This window comes from Anopheles arabiensis, chromosome 3, assembly GCF_016920715.1.
Source record: "Anopheles arabiensis isolate DONGOLA chromosome 3, AaraD3, whole genome shotgun sequence".
In the NCBI taxonomy this organism is placed as follows: domain Eukaryota; kingdom Metazoa; phylum Arthropoda; class Insecta; order Diptera; family Culicidae; genus Anopheles; species Anopheles arabiensis.
Genome location: NC_053518.1, coordinates 40497145 through 40524745, shown reverse-complemented (window position 1 = coordinate 40524745; position 27601 = coordinate 40497145). Strand labels below are relative to the sequence as shown.

The 27601-nt window shown below is 42.2% G+C and overlaps 1 protein-coding gene across 17 annotated transcripts in view; it reads right to left on the bottom strand.

Moving 5' to 3' along the window:
* Nucleotides 1-27601, bottom strand: part of LOC120904608 (neural-cadherin) — a 251518-nt gene that overhangs the window by 151693 nt on the left and 72224 nt on the right. For 9 of the 17 annotated variants that reach the window (XM_040314722.1, XM_040314721.1, XM_040314718.1 and 6 more), the window contains exons 9-11: nucleotides 27200-27211; nucleotides 25819-26009; nucleotides 10576-10765 (exon numbers count right to left, since the gene is read on the bottom strand). In XM_040314722.1, coding sequence (XP_040170656.1) covers nucleotides 10576-10765; nucleotides 25819-26009; nucleotides 27200-27211 — 393 coding nt within the window. Of the gene's footprint in view, nucleotides 1-10575; nucleotides 10766-23245; nucleotides 23437-25818; nucleotides 26010-27199; nucleotides 27212-27601 lie in introns of all 17 variants that reach the window. The other 8 variants (XM_040314728.1, XM_040314730.1, XM_040314732.1 and 5 more) reach the window with 2 other exon arrangements.

Below are 27601 nucleotides of genomic sequence, written 5' to 3'. Positions count from 1 at the left end.
TGGAATGCTGCTGTCTTTAGTAAACTCATTCACGCCTATACTTCCACACCAAAAGATTAAACTAACGATGCAACGAATGCTCTCGCAAGGTGCAATCCTTAAGCCTGATCTAACTGGAATTTATTTGCAGAATAAATATAAAGGTTTATAAATCTAAAACAAAGTGCTAGTAAACTGACGTTAGTTCTATGTTCATTTTAGTAACTGGAGCGAATTGAACCTTTATTAAATCGGATTACGACACCTGTTATGTCTTTGGCTGAATCATTTATATCGCGCAGCACTGAGTATTTCTATAATATCCGTAGCAAATCCAATTCACCGAACTGGACCGGGCAAGCAAAATGTATGTGTGTATGTGTGCACCATTCATATCCGAGCTTTTGTAAGCCGCTTAACTATGCCAAATAATTATTTTCCCTACCAGGAAAATTCCATTTGTTCCGTTCCCGAGTGCTGCATGTTTCACCGAGAAAATGAAATGAGAGTAAAAACACCACACAAAAAAAAAAAACAATCCTCAGTGAAACAAGCAGGGCTCATTAGCTTACATTCTGCGCCTCAGCTACACGATTCCCAATTAGAGAGCGAAAGATATCACGGGACAGCAATTCTTATTCAATGCTTGCGCAAATGCAAAACGTGGCCACCGCCTGTCTTATTAATGGTAGCACCGCACACTGAAACTTTGTCCGATAAATGGAAGCTAAAATTTTGTTTCAAAATTTCCTTCCATTGTGTTCCGAATTACATGCAAAAAGCAGCCCATAGGAAAGCTTCCAGCGAGACAGACACGACCAGGTTAGTGTCAGTTTTATTTATTCTTGAGCTAACTCCACTCATTTTCATAGCGAAAAAATCCACTCATTTTCATAGCGACGTTACCGGTCGGTGGCTTTTTCTGTGCCACACAAAATTAACACTTTCGGGTACGGGTCGTGTGAGTTTGACTTCAAAGAATTTGCGTTCCCTACTGAGCCCTACCTCCACGTGTACTGAAACATGCACATCCCTTGTGGAGAGAGGAACTCTTCCCATACTGCTGGAAGGAACAATCCCACATTATCGCAGCAGCAAAGTCGTCCTCATCAACGACTTCTCTCTCACCGGAGTTGGCTGCTAGCTTTTGCGCTTCCTAGCTAACACCTTCTATTGCTCATTCCCTTTGCCCCATTTCTCTCACTCTATATCTCTCCATTTCTCTCTATCTCTCTTGCTCTCACTTGTTTTAGATGCAGTTTTCCATTTTCCGGCCAAAGCTGCAAGAGATAAATAGATTATAGCTTCCGGAATATCTATGTCGCCCGATTTCGTATTAATTTATGAAAATGTAATTTATATGCAAATTTTCCTACACAGCACAAACCCACACACACACAAACACATACACATACCGGAGTCGTGACAAAAGTGCATCGAATGGATTATTATTAGATTGCATTAGGCGGGAGCAGGTTGAAACGCTGGATGTGGTAGGATCATGGATAGCGATCGCTCGTGCCGATGCATTGTACTGCGCCTTCAACTGTGAATGCGTGTCTGGAGAGGTACCGCCACTGCCAATCCCCATGATGCATCCCCTTTGACCATTGGAAGGGTGTAATAAGTAGAATTTTCGACGGCGGCGTAGATAATCCCACTTGGCGACTATCCACTGCCATCCCATCAATGGGACTGTCCGGGTGTGCTTATGATACAGCCCAGAAGGTTTCGAGTCATTAGACCGTAATCGCGAATCCTGGATTGGCATACAATTTTCCAACGTGCCCAGCGGCATGGGTTTAACAGTGAACATACAAAAAGCAGATCTCCATGCTGCACTTCTTAGAATACTCCGATTGAGCGTATTGGTAATGAACAGGATGCTATACCGGCATCCATCCCATAATGTTTCGCTGCTCGAAATACAGTACGGAAAATTGCAATTTTGTAATAAGCTTTTTTGTTGTGCATTTTACGTTCAGAAAGTTGCCTGCGATTGAAACGAGGGAAAGGTTAGATATTTTTTGCACTGCCGTTTTGCTTATTTGCTCGTTTCACTGAGTAGCTGCTTGTCTATGGTGTACAAGCATGTCCAAGGTAAGGACGGAAGGAATAGTGATGGTTGTCGTGTTGCACATACTTTACATTGCATGGCAGGACACATTCTTCAGCAGTACCCTGCACGGACCAGAAGTCTGACGCCAGTGCAACTTTCGCTGTGATGGAAAGATAAAATACTTCTCATCACCATAATCACCACACCCTTCAGCGAAGTTAGCCACAGTACGCAGGATCCACCTGACAAGGGATGGAATATTTTCTCGACCTAAAAGGTAACCCCGTTGTTGTGATCCATACACACACACACACATACACCCACACATGGGGAAGGTGGTAATGGATCTTTGTTTTCTGCACCAAGTGATCCAGTGTGTCGTCCGGGAGCTGGACGAGTTGGCTGTGCTGTGTAACGTCGCCCGACCACAGGTGTTTATAATATGCTGCTGCATTCATCAAGGGATGCAAGTTGCGGAAAGGGGCAAGGCAAGCGTGTACCGGTATGTGTTGCGAAGGAAGGTTAATGGATCACCTTCACCGCTGGTTAGTTCAGTGACATTTGCCATATCAGCAGTGTGAGTGGGGTTTGCCTTGATTTTTCGCTCCGTCCTCAAGGTTTTGATGAATTTCTGGTTGGATGCATTTTTCAAAGCGAAACGAGAAATGGTACATTGCTGCAACGCATTCGTATGCGATACTGCCAAAAAGGTCTGAAATATTAAAACCTACAATATAGCCACTGTGGTACGTTGGAGATTAAAATTAGGGCGGTGGTAGTGCTGTGAATATTGCAATATCTACAAACTAGCCCAAATGCGAAAAACCATTGCACTGTATGCTGCAACATCAGTCCAATTAGTAGCTTGATGTTGCTAGTAACAATAGTAAAGTTGTGGTTATTTCATTTGGTGTGGTACTTGCCGGTTGTTTCAATGAAATTTGGCTTAACCATGATGTTGACGACCAAGAAGCTGCTGACAAACAATCTGATGAAAATGTTATAAAACCCGTGTTTGTTCGTACATACAATTTCGCATGTTTCTTTTGATACTTTGTCGTCGGTAACTATGTGCGTTTAAGTTATGCATATTTTAAGTGGATTTTTGAAATTATTTGCTCAGCATCTCCGTCGATGCTCCACAATATTGGCTTACTTTGAACTCGTACCAAATCGATTAGATCATGTTAGGAAATGGAAACAAATCATTGTATTTTTAAATGATTTAATTGATGGATTTATTCTTCGACAATTAGGACAATAAATATTTACCTAATCGATGCTTATACGTTAAACATTGGCGAAAGTAAGTTAATAATTCAATAACATGGAACATAGAATTGGGTATGCGCATTGTTTATTCCCCATTTCAAAGGAAGAAAAAATAATAAAGATCGCTTTGACGGACAATACATCTCTCCGCTATCCATTATCCATCTATACCCCAGACATCATTACTGAGTACATTAAATTATACTAAAGTGATCTCGAATGTTGCAATAACACATTATTTACGATATGTGGAGTGCATTATCAACAAACTGACGAAACCCCGTAGCGGTGTATCTGTCCCTAGACGTTAGTGCAAAAATTCATCTTCATCATTGATATTGTTTTTTTTTTTTACTTTACCACAAAACAGTCGCAACGACTCGAGCACAGTTCGGGTGTGCCTGTCGTCTACGGCTGTTTGCTACTGCGCGATAAACAACTGGAAGAATGGTTTGCCTTCCTTCATTCACCATGACCGGTTTGCAGCGTAAAAGTGTCATCTTTTGGTGAAAAATACATCGAATTGAAGTTGCTTCCGTGCCCTTTATAACTGTTATGTGGCATGTTTTAGGTGGAGGGAACAGAACAAAACGACCAACCACCCTTTACCATTGTTTTGTCACTTTATATGCTACCTCGAGAGGGTAGCCGCGTTCGCCTTGCCATATGTTGTGCACGAGAAAAATCGCTTCTATTCCGAGGTATCATTTTATTTGCTCTAACGCGGCCAGATCCAAATGTCGCTCCCACTGCGCTGTCGCAGAGGGTGTGTGGATTGCGGTGAACAGATTTTTATGTTCCGTACCACAACATGCCACACATCCGCCATTTCCATGCTACACTTTTTCCGCACTTTAAAACTCAATTCCAGGGTCATGTGTGGCTCTTTTTGCTGGCTTTGATTGGCCTAACAGCAATGTTTCTGGCATGTTGGTAGCAGTTTCAACACAAAAGAAGCAGATGGAGGGAAACCAAGCGCGGGTGCAAAGTTTTAGCAGTCAACATACCGAAACGACACACCCTCACCATCCTCCTGCTTACAATACCCAACAGGTTTGTTGGCTTTCGCGTGTAGTACTTTTACGCTGCTAATGGAGTAACTTTTCATAGAATACCACAAATCAATTTCGTAAAATTACTCCCCAGCGACAGTCGCATCCACCGTAAAACAAATATTTGGCTCTATGCCGGGGAAAAAAAAGTACAGTTGTGCGTCAGGGCTCTACACAGCCTCTCGCACACACATACAACTCCTAACGTGCTGGCAACGCTTCGAAACGAACTTGAAACGCTGCTTTAAAATGGTATACCAAAGAAACCCGAAACACCACACAGCTGAATCTCTTCGCATTCTGCGGCTAATCAAAACTTAATCACGACACACCACGGTGGCGCCAAATTAATGGAGCGTTTGGTTAATTTGTTTTCAGTGCGTCGCTCTCAAACACTTCTCCTGCGTTTGAAACGGGGGAACTGCCTGAATGCACGCATATAACAAACGCCATTGCGTTGCCATTTTTCCAGCCACAACACCCGTCGCCGAAATTGCGGACGAAGCCAGTGCCGGAGGCGAAAGGACGATTTGTTGAATCGCAAACGGATTTGATGCTACATTAATCTTTGCCCCGGGAGCAAGGCAAAGAGGACGACTTTCGCTAGCACTTTTACATTCTTTTCACTTTATTGGTCCCTGTCTGTTAGGAAATTATTTTCCCACGCCGAAGCAAACAGAAATCAAGCGATGTTTGAATGAGTTTCTTACCGATGCGTCTGCACAAGAGGCTGTATATGATTTCCTATCCGCTTCATTGGCGCCCTCCCTATCGTGCCTCCATAACGCAGATGGAGCGAGGGACTACAGTTCAACTTTTTCCGCCTAAAATCATTTTATTTTGAGCGTATTTTGCGCTTATGCTGGCTGTGTGTATGTGCGCTTCATCATGCTTACTTTTGTACGCTATTTTGTTCGCGCGCTCCCTTCCGAGTTGTTTTCTATTTTTCCTTTCGTTTGAGCATTTGTATATCACCATCCACATCCCGATACGATAAATCTGTTTCACGCTTGTGAAAATCATTTTCATAAATTATGCCCAAATAGTACATGCATATTTATAGCGCCAAAGTTTCGTAATTAATAATCAATTTATTTCGCAAATCGCAAAAACACACACACACACAGAGTAGCACGCGTAACAGTTTATGGGCAGGTTTTCGGGTGGAACAAGCGAAAATTTGCGTACATCTTTTGCTCGGAGAAAAGTTACCGGAGCGTGAAACTGTGTTTTTTTTTTTATTTAGATAAGAGATAAGATTTATTCATTATTACTTAATTGGACCAATATAGAATGGATTATTGTAAATTTTTCCACAATATATCAATGGAAGAAAAATCTGAGTAAATTACAACTTTTGCAGAACTCAATACGAATACGAGCTGGTGACGCCCAATTAGGTTTGTTCTCTTTCTAAACACTTTTATATAATAATTCCTAAAGTGGTCCCTAACGCCTATCAGTGGGTGTTGGTGTTAGTGACTAGAGTGCGATCGAAATTGGTAAATTTCTTACGACTTATTGCTAAGAGTGTCTGGCAAAACGTATTGCTGGTTTGTCACGTTTTATTAGTATTGAGTTGATTACTCGATTGCATTATTTGAAGTCAACATATTGAAATCTGATGTCTACATCCACATCGGTCCAAATAATTTTTATTTATTGAAACGATGATGACAAGAAGATGATGGATGTTTTCATATTATTTTTACGAATTCAGCCAAGTGTCACAACGTTTTCTTACTTTGTTTTGTCCATTCGGCCTATATCTCAAAGTAATAAAGATGAGATATTTATTTACGACGGTAAGAGCCACATAGCACATATTGAACCATTAGGCTGGATAATATATCCTTAAGCAAAGGCGGATTAACCACTACACAAACGAAGCGGCCTCGTGGTGCTTTTACTTTTACTCCCGAGGTCTCGAGCGGCTTCCAGATAGGCAAGCAACCTTCCGATCACTAGCAAATTGTTTTCTCCATCCTTCTTTGGTCAAGAATCCCACTCCAATTACCTTCTCGACAATTTAGCAAGGCCTACATTCTTTGCTTTCAATGAGTTATTGAATACCCATACGTATACGGTTCATTCGGGGCTTGATCCCATAACGGATATGCTTTGAGGTCGTGCGAGTTGATGACTGTATCACCAACATTTATCGCGTAAAAAAAATGGGAACCACTGGATTAAACATTCCGAACCTTTTTGATAACTGTTTTGTGCAAATAGATAACACGAGTAGTAAAGTATAAAAGCTTTCGCAAAGATCAACGAAAAAATCACGCAGAGTAATTATTATTCAAACAAACTAATTATCCTATCTGCTTGAAATCACATGAACAATAACAAAAGAAGGATTAAATATGAAATCAACACAAAAGTAAAATAAAACAATTCGAAAAGAAAATATCACTCCATTTAGGCTGCCAAGGAACTGCTAGCTACTGTCCACAGCTGTACTCACACCCACACTTTCTCCTTCTTTCTCCCAAATCCAGCGGGTATTACCAGAAGAAGAAGGGAGAATGGTTTCAAAAAGTTCGCGTAGGAAAAATCGACCGTCTGTTTGCAGCAAAATTTAAGCAAACGACATCCGTTATAGCACACGCCCAACATATCTGCAGCCCTAATTAAAAGTTTCTGCCCAAATCCATGCCCGCTACAGATGGAACCCGAATGATTTTTTCCTCCCCGCAGGAAAGCAGAAAGACTGTGCTGTGGGTGTTCTAAAAAAGCACACGGAGCAAAACGAGATAGAAGCAAAAAGAAACAAGATCGCTGATCAACGAGCGAATGAACTTTTGCCTTGCGTCAGCGGTACTATACTGGCGTCATGCACCATCCGAGGACCAGCGCCAACCACCTCTTCATCCCCAACATTGATCACATCAATTTCGAAAGAAATCGGAATCGAGTGGGCAACAACTTGAATTCTCGTTCCTAGTGGCTCACGAATTAAACACGTCTTTATCGGCGAACTTTCCTAGCGTCTGTAGAACCGGCTGTTCCTTCTCCCTTGCTAGCGCACGGTATTATGAGGATGAAACCACCAACTTTATCGGCAGTAGAGCAACCACTGTATGATAGAAAGGGCTGGAACTAGCGATAGAGAGGAGCAAAAGAGACCAGACGGCAACCGGGAACTAAAAACGAGCCCAATGATCTTGACACTATTTTCCTCCGAAGAGTTAAGTGTACACTTGTGCACTACCTCTTGCGAGGGGCATTCGGGATGCGAGAAGTGTGCTAACAATCGCTTCAGAAGATCAGCGAAACGGGAAAAATGATTTTTGTGCGATATGAAGGGTGCTTCTTCGACTTCCCACGGCAACCATTCTGCCTTCCAGGCACAAGGGTGGCAGCACTGGTTTATGGTGCAAGCGTGAGTAAACTGCACCGAACGAGGACTATAGGACCGATTTTCCAATGTAGCAACAAAAAAAGAGGGCGCAAGTGTATCCCTCTCAAGCCTATCGCGGAACTGACAGCGACCCGGTAGCTGGAAACCTAAAATTGAGTCTATCCCTTTCAACTGTTAGTTCCAAACTAACCAAAAAAAAAACCCTACCAGATAGCTCCCAAATCCATGGAAAAGCCCTGAAGAGTCATTGATTGTGTGTGTGTCTGTTTTTTTTTTTTTACTCGTAATTGAAACGCTCCTTTTGTGCAACGAACTTGCTCAGTGATGCTCGGAAGCGCACTACCAACCTAACCAACCAACCATCCACTGGCTATTTGTGTTGAAAGGCTTTTCGAACGCGGTGCTGTGTTTTGGGGCGGCTGGAGGGACAATCCAAATAAAAACTGTTTCTAACATGCACCCCGAAAGTGCAGGCCCAACTATTTCCACATTTTCTCCTCTGTCGCCTCCTACTCCTGAGACTCTACTCGTGCGTTGCGAGCGGTAAGTTCTTCGCTCGCGAGTTGTAGCGTGGGCACAATGGCGACTTCCGTCCAATCTGCCACATCCGGTTCTTCAAATATTCTTTCACACTTTTATTTCACTCCCTCCACCCACACACTATCAACTTCACATTTTCGGGTCGGTTGATCGTAAAAGGGGAAATAGGCGCTGGAACTCATTCGGCCGCATTCTGATCGCCCACGACGAAAATCCCATTTACGAGGAGCATGAAGGAGGGAGGCATAAAAACCAGTCGCCAATTCGCAACTAGGCACGTTCCGACCATTGCGTTTCAGGATGCCAGTTTTAGTTTTTTAAATCGCGTTCTACTTTTTTTTCTCCACGCTCTTTTTCTCCTCGCATACTACTTTCAAAGGGAAAGGATCGAGATTTCTCCCTTATTTGCAAATAAATTCGTTTCACGCGCTTTTTCTGTTCCCCGATCGTGCTTACACCAATTCACACAAAGGTATAATAGAAAGAGAGATTGAGTTCGTACCATAAAATCTTGCAAATTCACACCAAATGTAAAAAATGGAACCGGAATGGATAGATTTGCATTGCTCTTGAAACGGATTTTTGGCTGGGTGAGGATAGCTGCGTGAAAAAATGGTTACAAAAATTAAGCACAATTTTCGACTGGCTAATAGAGACGCCAAATGCATTCCGCTACCTTTCTCCGCTCTGTTCACCCAACTATGAGCAATGGGCACGAAATGAAAAATCTGTAACATAAAGCCTGCCACCACCGTACTTCGCTCGCAATGCTTAACTTACTTTTCTGCTCAATGCACCCTGTCGGAGACTCTGGCGAGGCAACACGCGTAAACAAAAAAACACACACACACACTAAGTCACACCTTTATCTCACAGCAAGCACCGAAAGTGGAAAAGCGGCCAAAAAGTTAATTTATTCAAATTCAAAGTTTTGACTCGCCGTTTTTCATCTTGCCGCTCGAATGGCGTGCCGTCCGTGACGCTAAACTTTACCTCGATTTCAACATTCCTTAACCTTCAGAGAAGGCCCTGCTTCCTTGCACATGCTATTCGCCTGTGCGTACCAATACTGGGAAGAGGTGCAAAAAAAACTTGATAACGAGGATCATCCGCCGGAACGCACTCGCGCACACTTTCGCGAACAAAGTTAGTTGCCATTTTCATTCATAACGCACAGTTTGCGTGCGGAAACTTTTGCTATGGGTGTTTTGCGCGCCATAGCTTTCTGCTGTTTGATTTTTTTTCTGTGTTTGTGTGTGTGTTATAGAAAAAAAGTATGGGGGTAAGTTGTGCGATTAAGATAGGAAGTTGTTGGGGGCTGCAATAACTTCAAACCAGCTGATACCCAGTAGACGTAGATGTTGAAACGAAAATGATCGAATTGTCGATAAAAATCGCAAGCAAATAATTTGCTCATGCTATCGTTTTTCAGCTCACTTAATGGATGATAAAGTTGGATTGGAGCTAATAGTACAGCTTTTTGTGTATTTGTTTTTTTTAAATATATTATGTTCCGTGTTTGTTTTTATTACGTGATGGACTATGAAATTTAAAACAGATGATTCATTTTCTCAAAAAATTTAAGACATTTCAAGATACTGGAAAATTTAATCCTCGGAATATAATGTAACAAATGTGGCCCCATTTGATCAGTTTACCTTCATACCTTTTTACTCTCTATTGCTATACGTTTTGTAAACATTCATATGTTACATACTAAATGCAAAACCAAAAACTTGTACAATTAATACAGAATCGATTCTTCAAGAAGATTGCTTGTCAAACGACCTCAATACACATGGCACAAAATTGGCCAAGCAAAACGAAGGCAAACCTACCAGATCCAGCTGTATCATCAATTTCATGACCCCATGGTATGTGACAAATATTTCCAATTCTAAAACATCGCCGTTGGATGGCTCGTGCGGATGATTTATGGCAGTTGTTGCATTAGAATTATATAATTTAAAAAGGGAAAAGTACATTTTTATTCATCTTCTTCATCATAAGCGTCTTTCAATATGCTTTGGCTTACAAAAATTTGATTTATTTAAAGTTCTATCACAGTTCTCTCAAGTGTACACTCTCTACAGTGTGTTATCTAAACTTAAAAACAGAGGTGTCATTGATCATATAGACAATGTAACAGCGGTTTAGTACATATGCTGGAATTTTCGTAATTGTATAATTAAAACATTCATTGAAAAACAGTAAATACACGTTTATGTCGAACATCATCGCATGTGAAAAACAAAACAAAACAAAAAACTGCAAACTTATACTGTATAAGACTAGTACATTTCACTTACCTCAACACGGACGGTCAAATTGTACTCCTTGATCGTTTCAAAGTCCAGCGGATGGTTCACCTTGATGTCGGCCCACGTATCGCCGTTGTCCGGTCTTTGCTGCAGATAGAACGTGTGCAACTTGTTCGTCTGTGCGGTCGAGCCGGGCATAAGCCGATAGAATACCGTCGGATTACCCTCAATGCCCGAGCTGCCCGTACGTGCACAGAGCATTTTCACCGAATAGTTACGAACACGACGACCGCGTTTGTGGCAATGAAAATGTGAACAAAAAATATATCAGAACATCGTTCCTCGGAAACCCGTTGCCTGCAGACACTACTTAAAGATAGGTTCTACCATTACTAGTTAGTATTTGTTAAAGATACAACAACATAAAAAATGCAAACACATAAAGAAAAACTTGCTGTAAATAAAAATTCGTACACACACCAAACACGCAAAGTGAGATAGAGAAGCTAGAGCTGTTTTTTTGTTGTGCTCTAGAGCTTCATTTTTCTCCGAAATTAGGAACATTCTTCAAACCAGCCCATGTGGATGTGCCCGAGCGCGCGCGCGTTTGTCCTTCTGCGAAAGGGAACATCTTTTTCCGATTTTTTGAGCTATCGGTTCCAATTAGCGAAAGGTACCATTTAAACAAGCACCAGACTTTCTCCCTTTTCGTCAAACTTGTACGCCGGGGATGGAAAAATGAGATTTTTTGTTTGTTTCTATTTCGGAACGCACGAGGGTGTTGAATTTCTACAATTCGTTGCAAAAACAAGGAAACATTTTTTTTTGTGTACAGTTTATGTCGCTCTGAAAAAGCATAAAGGATCGAGAGCGCATCGACAGGGCTTGGTTGATGAATGTATCTTGCAGCACGATGGATAAAGTATTCCTTGCCCACGCCTCAAAACAAGTCCCGGCAAACGTGGGCAACGGAAACCCGTGAAGAAAGGGATGAATTTGAAGAATGAAATGATAACTACTGCTTTCTATGCAAAGGTACAATTAAGAGAAAAAATAACCTATAAGGCATATCTCCTTCTTAACTCAGTCACGCCTTTGACGGTTAGAATTTCATTTCAACTTTGAAGCGTAACTATTTTAAACACCATCATTTTCTGTTGGTTATTTTAAATCTATGCAAACATAAATCAACAATTATATAAATTATGGAAATGAACGCATTTGTCTATTTATATAAAATTCTGGACAAAATTCAAATTCCCAGATGAAGACGCCCTTTTTTCGTTGCAGAATTAAACTAAATGTTTTATATGTATATTTTATAAATAATATAATATAATATAAATAATATAGATATAAAAGCATTAATGTAACTACCGTTGATCGTTATCTTTACAAAACTATTCAATTTCCTCCTGAAATCAGCTCTTGAATGCAGTCGGCGATGATGTTGTTTTTTTTACAAAACAGATTAAACCAAACGATGATAAGCTTTGCTGTTGATGGAAAAATGCTTACACTTGAGTGCTAACCATCGCTTAGGTTAAGTAAAAAAAAATCCTTTGCACAATCTGTGCATCGCACCGCCGTGTTAATACAACCCACTGAAAGCTAACCTCGGTGACAAAGCCAACACTAAGCTGGACCCTTTAAGATAGGGGTTTATATACGACCGTTCGACGCTCACACAATAAGCAGCAACTCTAGTGCGGGAAGAACAGGGACAAAACAGGGAATGTATCCGCCAGCATTTTCACAAAAATATACACAATTTAAAAAATAAAAAAAAAACCTTCCAATTTTCCTCACACCGCCCGTTTGTGTACAAGTAAGTTTTTCTCGCCTTTCGTGACAAAGGAAGCGGGAGGCAAAACATCGGAAACCCAGACGCTGCATCTGTCTCAGGACAACCATGTCGTCGCCACCCATCATGTGACGTGTAAAATGCAAACGAGACGAGTGGTGATGAGAAAGAATGGCCAAATGTGGGCGACAAGAAAAGCCAGAGCAGCAACACAAAACCATACGAAACGATTCCTCCTTTTCCTGTATAAATAATAACGATCAGTGAAGGATGAAAAAGAAGGAACCAGCAAACACACGGGATGAAACACACGGTGAACAAACGTGTAAAAAAATGGCTTGCACGAAAGACACTCTTGCCGTTTACTTTACCGTCGTACAGCCTACATATGCTGCCGCTGCGGAGATAAAGCCAATCGTCCCCACATTCCCCCGGATGAGATTTACTTACAAACTTTCCATTATGTTCATTCCGTAGCTCTGCATATTCCGCCAGAAAGGGTGAATGGGGGCTTTTTATTTCTGCTAAAGGAGTTTGTTGCCGCACAAAAAAGGACCGCGCGCATTTTGAAACAGGAGAACTAGAGTGAAGCAAATTCACAGAGCCGACACCCTTCGTGAGGGAAAAAAATGCACACACTCACACAAACGTATATTTTATAGCCGAGGTGATTCTTTCAATTTAATACAACACACACACACACACATCCAAATACATAAATACAAAATTTTACAAGAAAATTTTAAGCAGCGAAATAAAGTTCCAGTGTTTGTATGCGCCCAGCACGCGACCAAAAAGTTTGGTCAACAAAAGTTTTGCTCCGGGAAAGATTCTCTACACTTCTAGGAAGCTTCCCTTTCGCTACCCAGGCCAGGTTGGCTAGACAGAGCAGTGAAAGAAACCCCTTGCTTATTTTCTACAACTTAATAGCCAAACCTAGGGCTGAGCATTTTGGAACAGTATTTTCCAAGAAACAAATCCGGCCACATTCAACGGATACACGAGGGTGGCGGATTTTGGTGAAAGTGTATAGAAAACTTCCTAGCATGGGGTTTATCCAACTCGCCCTTCTCTCCCTTTCTCTAAAATGAGTAAAAATGGAATCCATGCAACCCTTTCTTCCTTCTTATGAATTATTCAACCGTACAACAGGCACTGCCGCACAGCGAAAGTTGCGATGCGCGACAACCTTTACAACAACATGTTGATTCCGAAATCCCTTCTTTTGCACTGTTGCGTTGTGTGGAGTGTGTGTGTTTGTGTCAAGGATTTGTCCTTGAAAGTTGCCCCGTTACATTAGAGTTCGCTCCAAACGTTCGAGACACTTTTTCTACTTCGCACCAGACACCTACAGTCGCCATCATTTTACGATCACAAGACAAGTAGTTGCAAACTGCTGCTGCTGCTCCTGCTGCAGCAGCAAAAGTACAGTTTACCGAATGGACAGATGGGTTCTTGTATCGCAATGATGCGAAAATCATGAACCACTTGGCTGTTATGTTGGGTGACTTTTTTTTCTCTCGCCCATTCTGGTTGGCAACTTCTATCCAACTCGCAGACTATTCGTACGGTTGTGTAAGATAATCTAGGGGACTGTGTCTGCGTTCGTGTGTGTGTGTGTGTCGTTGTCATGCACAAGCATTTGCGGGGATAATTGAATTTTTAAACTTTTGCCAACCACAACCCACACACACACATACAGCAAAACTCTCCGTCAGCGGTTGTTGGTACCGGAAAAAATATACATTAATCAAAAGTTGTTCTAGCAAAACACACTGACCCTTGCGATAGCCACCAGCAACCAATCCTCTTCACTTGTTCGGTTAGCCATGGACCTGATGCGCGGTCAGTCAGAAGGGATAAGCGAACATCCGGGAGGAAAACTTCAGCACATTTTCTCTCCCATCTTTGATTTGCTCTGATTTTAACTTTGTTAAACTAGAACCACTAACACAAAGCCAGATGCTTCCAAAAAAAAAAAAAAAAGGCTCAGCAATTCATAAAAGGCGCAACTGACATGGGTCAGTAGGGCGACCGTGTCGGATAGGACCGAATGTTTATTAATTGTTATTTTACTCCACGTCGTACCATGGCCGGTGACAGTTTTAGATCATGTTTTGTGTAATTGTTGCACAATGTTCGCGAAATTCGCCTTTTCCAATCGAAAGTTCAGGCTCGCGGTCACAAAAAAAAAACTCCTTTATGATGACAACCATAACAAAAAATAACAAGAATTACACAATGTACCCCTCACTGAAAGTGAGCGAAATATTAACCGTGTCCTGAAATGAGCGCATTGGACGGGCATAAAATAAGACTGAAAGTGGCACAGACCGGCAGCAGTCTGAACCGAACGCGAATCATAAAATGTATATCCCCCCTATACCTTCCGTTCTCCGGACCCACCGTTCATACACAAGCGCGCGGGAGCAACAAAAGGTCAGAAACTTTTGCAATAAATATCCGATTTATATTTATCTCCTTCTGGTCGGCGGAGAAATGCTTCCTACTGTGCTGGTGGAGGGGGGTTTGGGAAAAAGAAGCCACGACAAACTTGCAATGCTGCGACTGGCTGGCATGTACGCGCGCATTTCCTTGGTTTTCTGAGACACACACACACACACATACACCTAATTTGTAATATATTTAGCTTTAGCCGTTTGTATCCAAAACCTCGGCAAAATTGGGACGAAGAGAAATGATACCTTAGGCTTCATGCGGTCATCGAACACAACACAGCACTCGATGTTTGATGTTTAATGGGATACACGATACTCGGATCCAATTGGGAAGGGATCGATCTTGAACCTTACCCACCGTTTGCCGAACGATTTTTTATGTCTTTCACTTGGGATGGGGTGAAAATCGAGGACCTTCCATCATTTGGTCGTAGCTTGGAACGGGGACGGGGTGGGCGGAGAGGACCCGAGTTCGGTAAATATTTTACTACTAGCAATAAAACAAAATCCGAAACAATACTCCAACGTGGGCGTTTCATCATAGAGAAAGCTTTCGCGCCCTTTCGCTTTCCATTTTGTTTGGGGTGCAGAAGAACGGAAGGGGCGAATATACCAAATAGAACCTTTTTTTATACTGGGATTATTTCTTTATCATTCTCTTTCAACCCTTGCTGTGGATGCACGGGAAAAGATGCCCACAATGGAGAAGGTTCACCTTTACCTGGAGTTATGGATTTTCCGGTCAGTTCGCATTAACGATCCCCTTCTTCCCGCAGCAAGGATAAAGAAAGTGCAGAGATACGGAGTAAAAATCGCAAACGATACACTCGTACACTTGTTGATACACAAAAATAGCCTTTCCTCTCGGCCCAGCAACACTTATTTCAGTGAATCTTTTAGAAGATTTTTTTTTGGAAGACGCACCTCGTGTCTTGGGTTCATCTTTTACGAGGGAAAGAAGAACATGATTTCTCCCCGTCCCATCCCGCCCATCGCAGGCGCAGTAAATTTCAAGGTGAAAAAGAACCAGCACCACACCACCACCATCTTCACCAACACTGAAATGAAATCAGTTCCGGCAGCGTCCTACTGGCGCTTCCAGGTATGGGCTCGTACTCTCCCCGAGATTGTCGGAGGGCTGTCGAAAACGGGAAGCAACATAACTTCCCATTACTCACGCAACCGTTGGGCGTTGTGATTGTAGCGAAAACCTTGTACGAAAAACATCCAACATTACGTGCAATGCATCTTGCCGTACCATCTTCTGCGAGGCTTATCAAGGACAACACACACACACACACTTCATGAATTATCGTTTACATCTCTCGTAACTTCCCAATTACTTTGTCCTTTGCCCTGTACCTCGTTCCATCTCTTTCTTTCTCGCACTTTCATTCACTGGCAGGACAATCTCGGAACATCACTTCCAGCATTTGCTTCCGGTCGTTTGCTTTCGATTGGGCTATTTCGAACGAGCAATATTAAAAACGGGCACTGGACCTGCGCTGGGTGCAACAACAACAACAACAACAACAAAAAATATACCCCGTGGGAAGCAGGAATTTTATCGGTATGTTTATGACAGCATAAAGTGAATCGCTCCGTCGGGGAATGTGTGTGTGTGTGTGTGTGTGTGTGTGTGTGTGTGTGTGCTGAAAGAGCGAAAAAAAGCTGCGGGTCGTTGTGTCTTTCCTTAATAAACCCTCATGCTGAAGAGCGAGAGAGAGGATGATCAAATCATATTCAACCAAACGTGCATAATTCCCCATATTTGTCTTTCGAATGTGTGTGTGTGTTTTTTTTTTATTCTCATCTTAATCAGGATACGAGGTTTACTCGTTTGTCTCTTTTTGGAGTGTTTGAATTGTCGTGTTTTCCCCGAGGCAACAAACAGACATCCCTCAGGGATGAATACACCATCATTATGCGTGTGTCGGTATCTGTGTGTATCTATGTGGAGCTGATTATGATTGTTTGCAACTGTGAGGTGCCGTTGGGGAAAACATAATCAGTTTAACATAAACGAGAGGATGTTCTCGTTACAGCTTAATGTATTGATTGTACCAAAGGGAGGCGACCTCATCCGTTATGATAGAAACCGCGGTGTGATTTTTATAACTAATTCTTATTATTATTTAATTGAATTCTTCAAAATCCAACCACCTCTTATTGTGTCAAGTGCTCGGCAAAGGCCTTTTGCTTTCATTACGAAATTTACTAAAAAACGTGGTAAGTAAGAATTTCTCATGAAACATCAAACAAAAATTGTGCATTTTTACAGAACCAACAAGACTCCTGATATGAATTGAAGTACAGGTAACGGTTCTAGGTAGAAGACAACAATTAACATCATTTACTACTCACCACTCGCCTCAATCTGCTATTCCCAGAGAAAAAAAGGTCACAGATGAGACCGGGGAGAAATTATGTTTTATGCGCTCCAAATGCAAATACACAGCCCCTCCTCATCTATCAACACCGAATTCAATTTCGGCTTCCGCTACCAACAAAGCACAGGTGCGAAAATACAGTGCAAAAAGAGAGGATAACGGGAAAACTCGCAAGCGATAATTGAATGACGTCAGATTCATCGATAACCGCTTTTTAAACCCGTTTGCTTCATTTTGTTGTTGTTGTTGTGTGGAGTACATCTGTCGAGCAGGTTGACGCGGTACACATTGCAATGCATGGATCAACCCCTTCTAGCCTCCCGTGCTCGTCGGTACCAATCGTAACGGATGAGCATGACGATGTGTAAAAGACCGGAGACGTATACTCGATACACGCTTCCCGTTTGCTGATAATGAATTTTCATTTTTCATCACCACAACACCGCATGACTCCCTCTCCCCACCCCCTTCCTCCTCACCAGGGAGGAAAACATTCGGTAGAATGAGGTACCGTGCACCGTTTGCCTGAAGTTGGTTAGCGTTGGTGTGATGGAATGGAAATGCTGTCGTAAGCACTGTGGTGAGCATTTAAAATATTATCGCCCATTCCGAATCCACGTTTCGTGCCTCTGTTACCTACATCACACACTCACACAGACAAACTAGTTGGTGGCATCGGAGTGGCAACCAACTTCGAAGTACCGTGTACAAGTACTAGCCTTCCGAGCTTTTACGTTCATCGCACTCAAGGATATCGTACAGCAATGTGTCCGGCAATGTGTGCACTGACGTAAACCTGGCAGCAGTGCCCGCAAACACACACAGACACACACACGCCCTTATCGATGTGGGCTTTCCGGTACGATGATAACCACGCGCACTCGTCCCGGATAAACAGTGCACACCACTGTCCGTACTCTCTCAATTTTTTTTGTTTTGTTTTACCCATGCTGAAGTTGAATGGAACAGAACAAACCGGAACAAATACAAAATGCAGCGGAGTGCAGGAACTGGCTGCCACTACCCATCCCGAACCCCTTCAAACAGGACAGCAGATACAGCCGTCGTCTGGCAAAGACAACACATCGCGACGGAAACAGGAAGCAAATACCGCACGCCGAACCATTTGCGATCGTACAGGAAATCCTTCAACATTCGCTCGCATTCTTCACTATAGGCTGGCGCATATCTCGCACGGGACTTTGCACGCTCCGTCGCTTACTCCCGTTACTGCGGTTACACAATGCTTGTTACATTGGTAAAGGAGGTGTAAATAGCAGCGCGCCAGCCGCGTCCCCTATCGTTCGCTTCTCTCTCTCCAGAGACACAGATGGTTTGCAACGATATGGGAAGGACACGGGTAAGCTTCTAGCAAACCAGCTGCGGATGAGGTTTACGGATGACTTACTGCAGGCCGAGAAAAATAACCATCATCAAAAAGAAGCGGAACGCGAAAAAAACCCTTTTGCCATAGAAACAAGAGCTTTGGAGCCCTTTAGCAACACTCTTTGGCTCGCTTCCGCTTCCTATCTGAAGAGGAGTTCGGAGTTCTCTGTCGTCCCACCGTGCATCGTGCTGCTGTGCTTGCGACTAACAAACAACCAATACCGGAACAGGCGTGTTACGGGAGAAAGACACAACTGGGAGGCGGTGCGGGAGCTGGGAAGAGTTAACATTCATACACACGAGCTACACGCGACCGGTAATGCGCGTTCCATCTTAAACAACGTAATTACAGTTTCACCTAATCGCTCACTAATCCGGCGTACTGGGAGCGGGATGGGGTGGTGCTGGTATAAAATCCATTTCAATTTAAGCACGATGGCACGGTAAAACATGCTCGCGTGCGTGCGTGCGGGTGTGTAAAATAGGGATGAAGCTCATTTCAGGGCACAGGGAAAAACAACCCGATTCCCGGTATGCGCCAGAGTGCGTAGGGCTTTAACGCTATTATTTAAGCTTGCTGCTGCCTGATCGAAATCACACACTAAAGCTGTATATTTTAAACTTTGTGCTAGAATTACATCGTGCCTTTGTAGTAAAGGGGATATAAGCCCTTGGATTGGAAAAGTAGGAACTATCATCGTAAGAGTAATGTTGGTCGCTTTTCCACTTTTACCAATCGTGTGTATGCCACGATCTGGACAATAATACATTTCTAATTATGGAATTATGTTACTGCATCCTATATCTAGCCCAAAAGTATTTGTTTTCAAAATCCAGAACCCAACGTAATGTACCTCGTTCTAAGGGGGCACATATTTTATTTAATTCTCATTCAGTGTTCAAACCCTCACGATGGAGTGTAGTACCAACAAATAACTGTTCATAAAACATACATATTTCAAACAATCTACTACCCTCGAAGGCGTGAGGAGGATCACAATCACCATAATCGGTTGCCCGGGACCGAAACACGAAATATGCTTCCCATTCCCTAAATGAAAATCCCGCGTACCCCACGTAGGAAACGGTTTTGTGCAAGAATTACTTGCGATAGCAAGCGAAAAACTGATGCAAACAAAACCGAGCCGAACAAAAAAAGGAGAATATGCCAACCAACCGGATCGTTGGGTTTAGCCGGGTGTGTATGTGTGTGTGTTTTTTTTAAATATTTTAGCTGATAATGCCAGACAGAGGATCATCACTGTTGGACATGATTTTCCCACTACCGCTAAGTACGGAGCTGTATGTGTGTGTGTGTGTGTACGCGTGTTGATGAGGACGCGCCCTGATCCCTAAGGATCATCAAATGAGACACAAACACAACACGCGCTCGCCGCTAGTTGGGTCAGCACATCCCCGAAGCTAAAGAGCGACCAGAAATGGCCGCAGCCACGCGTGACATTTAGAACGGCGAAACGAGGCCCGCGCCGTACTACGCCGTGTGGACGTAGGTGGAGTAGCGTGAGAATGTTATTTCTAGCTTGAAATATTCAAAAGCTTTTTCCGGAAAGCCCCAACGGCTAAATGGCTGTGTGTGAGAGAGAAAAAGGAGGGGAAAGCGGGAGAAAGTGGGCATGGTAGCAAGCTTCTTCGGAGGAGCATGCCCGGAGGGTGTGTATTTTTTATCAAACAAAATGACGTCCCTTTTTTATGTCCGTTCACTTCAAGTGGCCGCTACGTGTGCGTTTTTCTGTGTGTATGACGCTGTGGTGTTTTGTTTTGCTTCGAGATTTTGGTTCTGTTCTGCTAACCCCAAGGAAAGCAGGAAAAGGGAGAGTAAAAAAGCATTCGCATGAGAAATGTATGGGTGTGTTCTTTTTTGACCGACATTCCCTGCTCTGTATCCCCAAAAGCTGACCAAGCACCAAGTGTTAACCCCTGCCAGAGAGCCCTAAACTTTTGGACACATGTAAGCGTGTTTTTTATCATTTTTTTGTAGTTAGTGGGCTGTGTAAAACAGACACAAAAACACACACGCGCAAGTGCAGGAAATGGTGGGAGAAGGTCGTTTTTTGGTCCGCCTTAAATTTTCATCTAGCCAGAAGACGGGGAGCGAAAATGAGACACAAACCAAAGCAGTGCCGGTATATTATTTGGCCGGCAGCACATTGTGTATGCAACGCACGGAATGAAATCCCCTAAAAATAAAAAAAGAAAGAAAGAAAACCAGCATTCAGCCCCATCCCTACCAACCACTAAATGTTGCGCAGCACACGGTGGGTCAATCCTTGGGACAATATTTCCGCTGTGGTTATTCCTGTGTTGTTAACCTTAGCATGAGGTTTGATCATGGTTTCTCCACCCGGCGAAACAACACACACCCACCCGGTGGGGGACCCGGAAAGCGTTGGGACAGAAAAATAATTAATTTCCTTATTACCAGCTGCGCTTCCCGCGTTTGTGAGGTTGTGTGTGAGTGTGTGTATGTAGAAAAAGTAAAAGAGAAGATAAAATAAAAAGAATCTCAAACGTGGTCAGCAAAACACTTCCTACATGTTTCGCCACACACCATACAACACAAACGTTGTGTAGTGTGCTCTCGCAACAGAAATACCATTTGAAGTCTTTAAGCAAAAAAATCTACACACTTAGAAGTGTACTGGACTAGTTAACCACCCCGTAACTAACTCATCCTCCAAAGCACGAACAAACAATGAACGCTTTCAACCTCCACGGATGCCTTTTTTTTCAGACACATGCTTCTTCCGTCCCGAATTTCGTTCTCATTTGTATGATCAAACCATCTCACACATATCAACCTTTTTTTTAATGTGTGCAGAAAGGCGCGAAACCCATGAGGCTGAGTAAACTCCTTCACCGGACTTCCCTGCGCGATAAACGAGCAGTAATTTATGGCACTAAATAATTCATAATGTACTACCGGCCAAAAGGGGATGGCCAGCAACAGCAACGATCAAGACGGGGCACAACACGAGTGTGCTGTGTTAGTATCTGGTCAGCAGTGCGGCGCATTTTGCGTTTAACGTTATGCCAACGTTATACCGACACGCTGAAACAAGACAAACAAACCCTGCTCCCTCGTGGCTTGATTTTAAAACGGATATCAATTAGCTAAATATGCCATCGTTGCGCCGCCTTGCACGATGCACAAACAGCGGAGGCAACTTGTGTTCGACCACACGTGTAACACGAGAACGGCAGTGAATTATGCAAAAAAAGGACGAGTGTATGGAGAACGGTAATGATGCTAATGGAAAGTTAATTAACTTTCTATCTGAGCTATCCCGATTCTATGCCGGGAGGCTTCATTCAGTCGAATGCTCAAGCACGATTTAACATACATCCGATCGATTACTACACTGTGCAGGGTGGTGAAAACAATGTTTTCCAGCAATTCGCAAACGAGGCCGTACCGTTTTTATCAAGCACAATAATCGGCCCTCGATTGCAGTGAAGCCGATACACCCATTAAATACTCATCTTACATTCCGAGCTATTGTGGAATGCAAAAGCAATAGCACAGTAGCTGGAAGGAAACTAATCAAACACACAATCCTGGAATCTGGTACACCTCGTTCGATACCGAGCGGCTTCATTTAGCTATTTCGTCTTCCTAGGAAAGGAATGAGGCAAACATTCCACTCCAGCGACTGGAATGGGACAAGGATGGAGGAAATTCGAAATTGTCCCCATAGCATAATTAGGCATGATTTTCGTCCAAACAATTGGCAAACCGGAAGTGGGGTGCCATTCGCCCAACATGAAAGCATGTGCATACTGATCGAGTGTGCTTCTTTTCTATTCTCGTGGACGAATCGTAATGCGAAACGTCAACTACATTTTCTCCGTACCGTGGCCTCGTCGCTATTTGCAATACATGGGTCACGATAGATATGTCCTATTTCATATTGATGAAATTCCACCGTAACTCCCTCTCTCGCTCTCTCTCTCTCTCAAATCGTACGTGCACAATCCTTCACAGTAGCGAAGATTGGCATTTGCATTAGAATCTTCTCCGGCGAATCGGGTTCAGTTGAAGAATTCATTACAACGCATAATATGAAATTTTCGTCTAAAAAAGAGCATACTCGCATAGCTTTATCGCAGTAAAGTAATACCTAGCATATTGCCTAATGCATAATTGAGCGACGCACCCATGGAGCAACTGCAGAAAACATAAATATTACATCATTTGACCGTTGGCCATGTCCTACATTTCCTACAATAAAGAATAACATAACGAATATGACACGGCAAATAGTAGGTTGCTTATAAAGAGCTTCACATATCCCATTCAACTAGCAGTATGCAAAGCTTATCATCATCATCATCTCACCATCATCGTCATTCATCATTTGCAATATCGAGCTGTTTGAAAGGAAAGAAATGTTTCCTATTTTCTTGTTCTATACATTCACATAATTAAATTAAAATTCCCATCTTCATAACATCCTTTGCATGTACAAAATCACGTTTAAGCAACATTCATCCACTACAAGGCGTTTTGTGTTTAACTACGGCAAAATGCGGCAATTAAATGATAAATGAGGTTTGGTAAATTTACACAAATCAAAAGCACTCCTTGGAGCAAATTTCCTTGAAAAAAAAAAAACGAAACGAAAAGAAAACCGCGCATCCTGGCGCATCGAAACACAGACCTGGCTTTTATCGAGACAACCTTTCCACCGACAGGCATATTTTCTTTGACGTAAATCGGCCCGTAAACCGTATTGTCCCACACCGGCGGATTATTGGCCCGATCGACGACATCGATCTGCACCTCGACCGTACGCGACAGTGGGGGATATCCTTTGTCTTGTGCCATCGCTTCGAGTTTGTACGTTTCGCGCTATGAACGCGAACGAGTAATGGCAGTTTGTTTGTTTGTTTGTTTGTGCAAGATATTGTAAAAAGTTTTTTTTTTAAGTTCGAAACAGATCGGACATCATTAGACAAAAAACAACATTGGTTCGTGTTTGCGTGAAGGAAGGGGTTGAGTATGTAAAGCGGGTGGAAATACCGTAATAGATTTATCCAAACGGTAATTGCGTGGTACAAAAATAGTATGCAGCGAAGTGCAAAGTTGAAACAAAAACAAAAATATCAACGCACAAAAAGTACAGCAATACAACACGGAATGGTGGGGGGAAAATATAGTGCCAAAATGCAAAAAACGTAACCGCAAAATTCAATGGCAAATGGCAAAAATGAGAAACAAAAACGTTATCGAACAAAAATGATATTTTACGCAACATTTGATCCGATCACAATGTGTTTATAAAGTTAAGTTCATGTATATGAACAACAACAAAATACCATTATTGAAAATGTACAGACGGTACAAAAAAGACAATGAAACAAAACAATACAAATGGACGAGAAAAGAGCGCCATTAGTGCAACGCGTGTACGTGGTTTCAATGGGATGCAAAAAGAAAAAAAAGAGAAAACAATTGTCAAAATGCAAAATCATGTACACATCAATTGCGTGAATTGAGTTAAATAATTTTACAAACGACAGGAATACAGTGAGGGTACAGTGAGACGAGGCGAAGAACAGCGGTTGAACAAGAAAGATGAACATCAATCGTACGTATTCGATGTAACACAGAGCCGGTAAAGGGAAGAAAACACACATACAAAAACACAAATAAAAATTTGATAGCACAAAAACGAGCGAAAAACGATTTTGATTTTGATATCCGCGTCGTGTGTAACATTGTTGAGCAATTTCATGTCGAGATCGTTGTCCGTGTTTTATTTCGAAGCAAAAATCCACCATCCACCGTCGCAAAAATCACGGGTGTGTGTGTTTTATCGTTGCAAAAAGAGAAAAAGAGAAAGAGAGAAAGAGAGAAAGAGAGAAAGAGAGAGAGAAAGAGCAAAAAACAAATTCGGTGATCAAAAATCAGTTCACTCTATCATGCCCATCCAGGTAGGATGGAGCCGCTTATGTTCCGTTGCATTGCTGTAGTTAGGGAGGGACAGGCAAGGGGATGATCGCTTTTATAGTTTTGTTTTATTTATTTTTTTGTAAGCGACAAAAATGGAAGGAATTATGGACTCATTCTGCCGCACAGGACGAACAAAATAGAACAAAAATCGTTCAGAATGGGTTACAAAATCTATTCGCCGGAAAAATGATTGCATTCGATGTTCGCGGGCCGCGAAGAAGAACAAACTGACAAAACACGTACCTGCTTTTCTTCTACGCACAACCAGAAAAATTGGATGGTTGTTTTTAATGGGTGATAAAAATCGATAATTTGTCCCAAAATTACATTTACCGTCGACTAATTAATTGCGGGAGCGAGAACGAACGAGAGAAAATCAGTGTAAACACAACAAAAACCGTACTACAAAAAAAGGGTAACACTTTGAGAATAATAAACACGTTATCGCACAGCTGAACAGGGGGATATTATTTGGCTGTATGCGCTGTATACGCCGTTCTTTTTGTGGTGTCGTACGTGTAAAACAAAAATGTAAAAATGTATCGAAATATGCATCAACAGGTGGTGAAAATGGTCTCGATTCGATCACACCGAGTGCAGCTCGGCGGACCGCCAGCCGGATGTTGTCGAGCTTCGCTGTTTATTCGCTTTTATACAATTTACTTATCATTTAGTATTATTAGCATATATAGTACAATGTAATGATATATAATATAAATATTTAAAGGCATATAGGATTGTAAATATATCTAAAAATGCTGTTTGAACTCGCTGCACAACACCGGTACGATTCGTGCAAAATGCTCTCATCAAAAATACGGGTCAAAAACATGTTGCACGAGCTCATTCCGTGTGTGCAACCGGATTCTGTTGGATGTTATTTCAAGCTAGCTTCAGTTTATGCCTCGTGTTTGCTGGAGCTTCAAGACTATGCTCGGTATACAAATTTTCCCCTCCAGCAAACTCGGGCGCAGGCGCGCGCACTCCCCATGTTCTAAAACGTGTTCTAAAACCGGTCACTCTTAGAAACGCTTCAAAATGTGAGGAGTGCGCGTATTATGAACTGCATCTTACAGGCTTTAAGGGTTAGGAATGATTTTAGTGGACATATTCGTACAATAACAGTGTGAGACAATTCATTACAAGAGGAGCTTAGTAGTTAGTAGTACAACAGTGCGGTGCAGCTTACGGAGCTAAGTTACTGGTGAGGTATATTTTTTGTTTTGTTTGGTTATATCAACTATTCTGGCAGCAGCAGGAATCCTTTTGTATACCAACCTTGCTTTCACCGATGTGACTACCGTACCGACAGTGACATTTTCCCTAATGTGAATGGGGCCATATATAGTGCGATCCCAGATCGGTGGCTTATTGTTCCGATCGACCACATCGAGCTCTACGTCCACGTCGGCAGTGGACGGCGGGTCGCCTCTATCCGAGGCGTACACCTTCAGCCGGTACCGTTCACGCTGCCGGGATTATTCGCCACACAGAAAGGAAGGCAAACAGGGAATGCGACCCGCGAGTTGCATCCGAAAGATGGATGGATGTGATTTGTTTAGATCATTACAGTTCATCGTCGGGAACGTGTCAGTCAGTTTTTTGTATAGTTTTAGATACATTTTTTTCATTTTTTTTATATATTGGATATGTAGTATAGGGTGTGAATGGGCGAGTTAACGTTTAGAGCGGTTGGTGGTGTTCAAATTATTTCAATTTGTACATTCAACCAAATAAACGCCAAACATCAAGCCGGGACGACACCGATAAATACGCCGAACAGCATACGACCAGAAAACCAAAGCAAACGGAATATGAAAATAAAAAAAGAAAGAAAAGAAAAACAACAAAAGAAAAGGGAAACATTTATTAATAAAAATAGAAAACAATACACACAAATATAATCAACACGGACAACAAAACACAATAAATTATTACAGGTACAGGATTTTAGTATGAATAATTAGGAGTTTTCTAATGACATTCAAAGCATATGACTAACTGGATTGATGAAATGGAAGTTCAAAAAGGGATGTTCGAAAAACATAAAGGTGAAGCTGTGTAACGGTAACTTCATGTGTCTCGGCTAAGCCGTTACTAAGCAGACGGAAACTGGCCTGATGAGCGTTACGCGTTATTGTGAGCGCCACCTACTGGTAGCTAGCCGAAATATAATGGGTGTATGTTTAATTTCGAGGATGAGCACATCAATTTAAGTAACATAAATTCAAATAGAGGTGACCAAAATAAAGAAGCAAAACCCATTATATAATGTAAAACACAAACAATTTTTGGAGTACAATTTTAATCGTTCATTTTAAATATCAATCAATCAATCTAAATATTTGTCAATGCCCTATTGTTCATACATCATACAATAGTTTGGCTACCACAGATCGTAATTCGTATATCATACGGGATGGTTTAGGAGTGCAGAGCATAGAAATTGTATTCAATTTAGAAAACGTTGCATAGGGGCTGGGTGTGATAGCTTAGTTACCAATGATGTGCCGGAAATGTAGTACAACACTACGTATTATACCCGAAGGGCATTTTATGCCGAATCGCAAGTTGCAGGTATTAGAGAACGGACATAGCGATACAAACTCTCACAGTGCTAAACAACATTGTGGACTGACACTGACGCGTAGCTACTTACGGAGTAGCAACCCTGCAGCCCACCAGAGCGCGGGTTTACATACACAGCGCAGACCGAGATATCGCAATCGCAGAGTTATGAATTCGATTGTACACGAGGAAACGGGGAATATCCAGTTAAAATTAATGGAAAAGAGAAAAGAAAATTATAAACATTCAGTATAAAAAACTCATCGAACTAAGTACCATTTAACAGTGCAGTTCAAACATAAGATGTAAAGTTAAAACAAACTAAAGATGGTTAAAGAGAGTAATACAAAACAGTTGTTTGATCTTAACTTAAACCATTTAACACTTCACTTTCACCGCACTACTCATCAACAGAAAATAAGGTTTAAACATTATTGAAGCAATTGCAGAAACATGGAGCAATTGGCGCGATGCCGTTTTGCTCCATCTTACC